At 36.1% G+C, this 8,102-nt stretch overlaps 1 protein-coding gene across 1 annotated transcript in view; it reads left to right on the forward strand.

The window, feature by feature from the left end:
- The window catches only part of zgc:153039 (uncharacterized protein LOC767698 homolog), a 107,446-nt gene extending 99,809 nt beyond the window's left edge, over positions 1-7,637 (forward strand). Inside the window, exons 12-13 of the mRNA XM_060834766.1 lie at positions 5,454-5,600; positions 5,747-7,637. Coding sequence (XP_060690749.1) covers positions 5,454-5,600; positions 5,747-6,588 — 989 coding nt within the window. The 3' untranslated portion in view covers positions 6,589-7,637. The remainder of the gene's footprint in view (positions 1-5,453; positions 5,601-5,746) is intronic.
- Positions 7,638-8,102: the final 465 nt, after the last annotated feature.

An 8,102-nucleotide genomic window follows, 5' to 3' on the forward strand; every position in this document is an offset into this window, starting at 1 on the left:
CAATATGCGTTCAGAGGGTCAGTGCATACTTAATGGGCCGAATGGTCTTATTCTACACTATAGAGATTAAATGATTTTTAAAAAGTACTTCTTTGACTAGGTTTCTGATCATAGAGCCATAGAGACGTACTGGATGGTAACAGACTCTTTGGTCCAGCTCATTCATGCCAACTCTATCTTAAATTAATCTAGTCCCATTTGCCAGCATTTGGTCCATATCCTTCTAAACTCTCCCTATTATGTCCTCCCATATGTCAATGTCGTACTTTGATAATGCACCTTTGAAGCACTTGGAATTGTTCTCCATTATGTAAATATAAGCTGTTGTTATTGTTGAGTATTTCCAACATTTCCTGTTTTTTGTTTCAGCCTTTAAGCATCTACAGTATTTTGCTTTCTTTGTTTTAGATCTCCTTTTTCACCAGTGATAAGACTTCCATTTTTCAAATGATCGTTTTCTTGTGCCTCTAAATTCCATTGTTGCCTAATAATATTTTTGCTTTGCTCTATGTATTTTTTCTGTAATGCTTTCTTTTTATAATACTAGTACTAATTGAGATTATATGATTTTTAAAAATTACTTCTTTGACTAGATTTCTGGTCATAGAGACATACTGGATGGTAACAGACCCTTCGGTCCAACTCATGACAAATTCAGTACATTCAGTACAAATTCAGTACTAATACAGTCTTGTTACTTATTTCTAAATTTCATTTCAGTTCTCACGTTTGTAATCATTCAAGGAATACTAAGTTTTTCTAATTTTGCTATCTAGTTTTCATCCCAGTCATCATCTATTTGAAAGTCTTGAATAGATTTTCTATTGTCGTATCTTCAAATCTCTCTTTCCAATATTTCCAGGTTCCTTTAATGCTGAAAATTTATTTCTCCTCTTTTAGGTTTTGCAGTGTCAGAAAAAAAATCACCATTTTGCTAAGAGCCAATTCTCATCCATTTTATAGACTTGTGCTGTAATAAATTCAAACTGAGCAACATAAATAGCATTTCAACTCATGAGCTTGTAGATGTTATTAAAATACCAAGCTTCACAAAATTGTGATGTTTCATAAGTATAAAATGCTAACTTTATTGTAATATGCAATCTGCGATGATATTTTAAAGGTCAAAATTTGCAGTACCTCCAAATGCAATACATTGTGCAGCACGTATCAGAAGCTTTGGATGTCTACTTTTACACTTTTATTAATGACCCACCCTAGGCTCAGTATGACCTTGAAGCCGTCTATTATAATAGCTTTAAGAGTCATTGTGAAATGGTCCACTAAGTGTTATGAAGGCTTTTTTCTTGTATTCAGTTGTTAAGAAAAACCTTCCATAAACCAAAATGCAATAACTCGCCTCTCACTTTTAAAGCAGTTGTAATTTATGCCAAAATCCACCAGTAATTTTAAATGGAACATATGAAGGAGGATACTACTGTAGCCTGACACAACTAATTCATTTGAAGAGACTTCGTTATTTGAAATAGAGTATGTTGCACTTTGATTTGTTTAGTTGTGAGTTCCTTAGACAAGTATAGAATTTTTCACTTTTGAAAGTCTCTGTTCCTAATACAGAATTGTGCAGCAGAGAAGGTATCTATTTGACCATCATGCCTCCACTGGCTGTTTGTTCAAAGTATTTTCCATTCTTCCAAATGTTCTCCTTCTCTTTTAAAGTATATATGCAATTTCCTTTTCAAATTTGAAATTGAATCTGCTCACACCTCCCTTACAGACTAGGTATTCCAGATTTCTCTTCATATTCCCTCTGGAAGTTTTTCTCATTGTCTTAAATCTGTGTCCTCTGAATAGCATCAATCTTTTCATTAGCAAAATCCATCTTCATTATATGATCCACGAAGTTCTGAACTGTCTGAATCTCCCCTTAATCATCATATTCAGGCAAACAATCTGATTTCCCTCATCTCTCCAGGCAACTGATCTCCCTCCTTAGTGATGTCATTCTCTGAACTCTCATAACATTCTTTTGAAGTGTTGTCCCTGAATTGGATACTACTCTAGCTGAGAACTCTTGATTGATTCAAGATATGTTAGCATCACTAAATATCCATATATATTTTCAACAGCTTTATCAATTTTACTCTTGTAACAAAGATTTCTGTAAGTGAGCCCTGATCTATCTAACTTCTACATTAAAACATTTACCATTTATATTGCCTCTCCTTGTTTTCCTTCCAAAATGCATCACCTCTCTGCATTTTACATTTGCATTTTGACAACAGTGCTACTTTTTTCTCTTTTACGAACTTTGAAATTATTCCAATGCTAGATCATTAACATATATCAAAAATAGCAGTGATCCCATTAAAAATGGGGTCACCACTTCACTTCAGTGTGGAAAACAACCATGCAGTAATTGTCTGCTTTTTGTTCTCCGCTAATTTTGTATCCATTCTATAACTGTCCATTAGTATAGAAATGCCAATTTTGCTACAACTCTGCTGTGGCACTTTGTTAAATGCTTTTTGAACTTCTATTTACAAAACATCAACTCCACTACCACCTTCGGCCCACCTCACTTCAGTGCACTTTGCCTTTAACGTCTTTTGTTGGCTGTCGTTTTTGAACCTTGATCTTCTAAGTGACATTATTATTGTACCAATTGAAATGCTGACTGATGGTTACCTGTTTTATTCTGATCTTCATTTCATCAAGAATTTAATGCTAAAATACTCCCTTATATTGCCTATCACCATTCTAGTACCAGGAATGGGGTTCAGACGGAACGTAAGAAGAGGAGTAGACAATTTAGCTCCTTGAGCTTGTTCTACCAATTTGTTGAGTTCGTGGCGGATCTGTGGCCTAACTCTACATACCTGCCTTTTGACCATATTCCTTAATATCTTTAATTTACAAAAACTTACCTCCGATTTTAAAATTGAGCCAGTATCCACCGTGAAAATAATTTTCAAACACCTACCATTCTTTGTGTGTAGAAGTGCTGAAAGTTTGGCCCCAAGCATTACGCTATGTCCCCTAGTTCTAGAATCCCCAACCAGAGGAAATAGTTTATCTTCATCTACGCTGTTATTTCCTGTTAATCTCTTGAAGAATTTGATCAGATCAGCCCTTAACCTTTTAAGTCTGAGAAAATAGGACTACAGTTATTTATATAATGCCTCCTCATAACTTAATCCCTGAAATCCAGGTATCATTGCTGTAAATCTCCATTGCACTCCCTCCAAGGCCAATATATCCTTCCTCGTATGTATGATGCCCAAATTTGCTTGCAGTACTCCAAGTGAGGTCGAAACAGGGTTTGTGTAAATGCAGCATAACTACATGCTTGTATTATATTTTTCTAGATATAAAGGCCAGCATTCCATTAGCTTTTTGATTATTTTCTGCACCTGTTCGTGACATTTTAAATATCTTCCACCTGAACCACCAAGACTCTTAGGACATTCACTGTATTTAATTTCATACAATCCAGAAAGTATCCTGATCAACCATTTCTTGCTCAAAAATGAATAATCTCAGACTTGCATTGAATGGCATCTGCCACAGTTTTGCCCATTCACTTAGTCTATCATTATCCCTTGTGTAATTTTATGCTCTCATTTATACTGTCTATAATGCCACCCAATTTTGTCACCAGCACATTTGAATATATGACTTTCGCTGTCATTATCAGTACCATTAATAATTAACATTAATAAATGGGGCCCTAATACAGATCCTTTTTGGACACGACTGGACACATCCTGCCATTTTCAGTACCTACCCATTATCCCTACTTTCTGTAGCCTGCCAATCAACCAATTTCCTAGCCATGTCAGTATATTGCCCTCAATTCTGTCAGCTTCTTTCTCTTTTGGCTGGTCTGCAATGCTTTGAATGCACTTCCTTTCTTTCTATTAGGAAGGTGTCTAATTTGTCCCTGAATTATACCTCCTTTCTGAAACTTGTCATTGCTCATTTTCTGTTTTATCTGTCAATATTTATTTCCAATTATCTTGTTGAATTCACCTGAAATGAGCTATCTTCACTGGAATATTATCATCTTATTTTGTCCTTATCCTTTTCCAAAACTATCAACTTAACTATATTTTGATTTCAGCTATCAAGTAGTCTCTTGCTAAAACACTTCATTCCTTGGGACAAGATGCAACACTGCTTCTTCCTTCCTCGTTAGGACAGGAACAAGCTGAGAAATAAAATTTATTTTGCGCAAGTATTTGGGAATCTCCCTTTTTCCTTTCCTATTCTTTCTCTTAGGTCCCATAACTTTTCTAATTTTACACCTTTCTAAAGTTTCCCTAAACTTTCCCTTCTATTTCTTTCCTGCTATTTGCTGGCCTGTAATATGTAACTGCTTCTCTTTTCCATGCCTCTAAGCAAATAGATACTGCCTTTGAAAACTCAAATACATCATCCCTTTCAAGGGACACAATGGTCACTCTGTATATCCCCCACTCTATGTATATTTCCCTTATCTGCACCTCCTAAAATAGATGTTCTTTTATCCCTTCCTCTCATCACTCTTTGACATTAAGCTAATTTCTTCATTATTTTTAAGGATTATCTCAATAATAAACATGTGTTTTATCTAGAATGACCAGAGGGCAAATAACTAATCATTTCCAAAACAAGAAATGTACTTTTATTACCACATTGCATTTTATACATAACCTTGCTGCATATGAAACTGTCTGTGCTGACTTATTGTGACAACATGATGTATGCCATTTATATTGCTGAAGCAGGTTCTACAAAATTGCATTTGTTTAAAATATATTTCATCATGCAGCAGAGATTTGATAACTTGATTTGTGAAGAAATATATATCCTCCCAGAATTGTTGTTATTGCACATATTTAATCTAGCAAACCACATGGATGGTGGTCAGCCTTGTTTGAGAACTGTAGGACAAACCACAAGCCGCATGGTGTATATATTGAAGCTATATCCTTTAAATGGAGAGGCTACTTTTCTTGTGCAGAGACAGATGAAAGGACATTGAGCATTGCTGAGTTGAGCAACTTGTCTTGTTTGCTTTCAGAGCATTTGTGACTACCATGTAGAAATGCAAATACAGATCACTGAATATTTAATACAATGACTTAATATTAAAACAACAAGTAATATTACATGGTTTGGTCATGGTATTTAAGCCCTGCTTTTGTCAGTTCAGTGTCTTGCAATGACCACGAAGTGTGGTCATTAATCTTGCCAGGAATACCAATAATTCGGCAGTAGCCAGGAGGGGGAAGTAATTTCATTGCAATGTTTCTCATTCAACAAAAAATTGATATCATTTTAAAAGTAGTTATCCAACATCTGGTGTGACTTCAATTTGCATTTCAACAAATATTCAAAACATTTTCAACTGTTATCTCCTTTTACTTTAAATATAAAGCACAAAGATCTTTATAAAATCCAATGACATTATTACTAACATTCGTCCATATGTTCTGTTTCTTTTATAGATGAGATGCCTTCTGACCCTCTTCAAGCACAATATGATTCCTGGCTAAGTTTAGTTGATGCATTGAATGTAAAATCATTTGTCAGCCTTACGCTCTCTGACTCAGTACGTCATGGAGTTCAACATCTTTTATTCATCTCTGGTCTAGGTAAATAACCCGTAAAATAGCAATTCATTTTAAACAAATGTTTACCTGAATTTAGTTTGTTTGTTGGTAGCCAGTTAGAGTGAACTTCCATGAATACTTGTCATTATGGTACAATAGGTTACTGTTCTTTTTGCTCTGTTTTATAGGTGGAATGAGACCCAATACTCTTATCCTGGGTTTTTATGATGACTGTATTCCCGAGGATGGTTTGGAACAAATTCCAGCATTTTCATGTAATAGCCCTTCTATCACAAACGGACAAGATTGCAACTTGCAGCCTAACTTTCCACCAGCCAGAGATGCTTCGTCATCAAAGGCACTGTCAGGCAAAGAGTATGTGGCCATTATTTCTGATTCCATCAAAATGTTAAAAAATGTGTGTTTAGCCCGATACTTCTGCCAGCTAAACAAAGCAGAACTGTTTGGTCGCAAGAATTATGAGGTCTCCATTGATGTGTGGCCACTCAATCCACTTCGCCCTGACAGTGCTAATTATGTTGATACTTGCAGCCTATTTCTATTACAAATGGCATGCATTCTTAACATGGTACGCTCCTGGAAATCAGCCAAACTGCGTATTTTTCTGTGTGTTGAATCTGGAAACAGTTCTGGGGAGCAGGAAAAAAAACTAAAACAACTTTTAAAACAGCTGCGTATCAAAGGTTCGATTAAAACTCTGCATTGGGATAGTGTTACTGCCCTTCACTGGCACAAACAGATAGTTCATGAAGATGGCTGTGAGGGTAGTTTTGCAAATAACTTCCCATCAAATGCAATGAAAATCTCTGACGACTATTTGATGGCAGTAAACAGGATGATTTTAGAGCAGGGTGCCAATCCAGCTATCCGATTTCTGTATCTGCCACGACCTCCTGCTAATACTGCACTGCATGAAAGATATCTGGAGCAGCTTGACATAATGACCAAAAACCTAGGTCCAACTCTGTTAATTCACGGAATTAGTGCAGTCACCAGTATAGATCTTTAGATTGATTGATTGCGGACATTAAGAACACTAACGTATGTTGTAGTTACGTTGCTCATAGAGGTATAAAGGAAAAGTTTGTTACAATGAAAACAGCCAATTTTTACGACAGATCACACTTGAACAAAAGCATTAGCTATGATGCTGATGGTTCTGCTTTTGGTGCAATGTTTCTTTTTCCCTTATTTTTATCATTATTCCCAATATAAGGCAAAGATGTTGAGTTGTTGCTCTATCCATCTGCCTTGATTTAAACTTTCACAGGATGTCAATGTGTCAGCAAGGTGAGCATTTGTTGGCCTTCCTCAATTGCGTCTTGCTATACCATTTCAGAGGGCATTTTTGAGGGTCAACCACATTATTGTGGACTTGAAGTTACATGGAGAACAGACTATGTAAAGATTGCCGATTTCTTTCCCTAAAGGACATTAGTGGGCCAGTTATTTTTTAAAAAAACAATTGACAATAATTCTATGGTTACCATGACTGTGATTAACTTTTGGTTCTAGATTTATTAATTGAATTCAAATTCCACCAGACAGCATGATGGGATATGCACTCATGTCCTCAGATCTGAATAGATTGGGACCAGCAAATTTCCCATGACACAACCACTTCCCCTGTAAACTTGTCATCGAAGTAATGCTTCACCAGATTTGAGAAGCCTTTGAAGCATTGAATTATTGTGAAAATGGGCACTTGGAACTGTCAGTACATCTGAGTTATGAAGTAATGGTTCTGTTCCACCTCCTGAATATGCAGCAAAAGAAAAATCAGCAGCTTTTATTCAGTTTTCTCAAGTGCTTGACCTCAAATGTTGGGTTCAAATATAGACCATTCCCCTCCTACAAATGTGTGATTTTGTTAACGATAATCTGAAATAATTAGTTGGGTTTTTGCTCCATTTACAGGTAACTTGCTGCACTCTGACAGGATGTATAATAGAAATCATGATGTGAATATTTTATGATCTGAGAAATGTTAAGTTTATTATTTGGAAAATGGATAAATATTTGGTATGAATTCAAAGCACATATTTAACTGTGTAAACAAATAGTGCTCACTTTAAGGATGATGCCTCTTTGTTTCTATTTTAATGGTATTTTATATGCTTATATTTTTGCCATAACATTTTGATTACATATGACCTGTTTTTTGTATGGTAGTTCCATGACCAGCCTCTCAAAAGAGAAGTTACACATTTAATTGGCTTTCTTAAAAGCTGGGGCTGGATTGAATGTTAGTGAGTTAGGGTTCTCAAAATCTTCGGCACTTCCTTGGGGTCAGCCTGCCCAAATTGAATACCTGTCAGGATACCACACCCCCAGACAGCCATTACACAAGCAGATGCCAGCAGCTTTTTGATGTGCGAAATACGACCAGGAGCAGGGATTTCACTACTGGTTATTGTTGAATCCCTGGATTTTAGTAAGTGAAGGCAGGATTAGAGTCATTGGCGGGGAGGAGACCTAGGAGTTTGGAGGTAAGGAATGGTTTCCAGCATGATCTATCTACTG

Source organism: Hemiscyllium ocellatum, chromosome 13, assembly GCF_020745735.1.
Source record: "Hemiscyllium ocellatum isolate sHemOce1 chromosome 13, sHemOce1.pat.X.cur, whole genome shotgun sequence".
Classification (NCBI taxonomy): Eukaryota; Metazoa; Chordata; class Chondrichthyes; order Orectolobiformes; family Hemiscylliidae; genus Hemiscyllium; species Hemiscyllium ocellatum.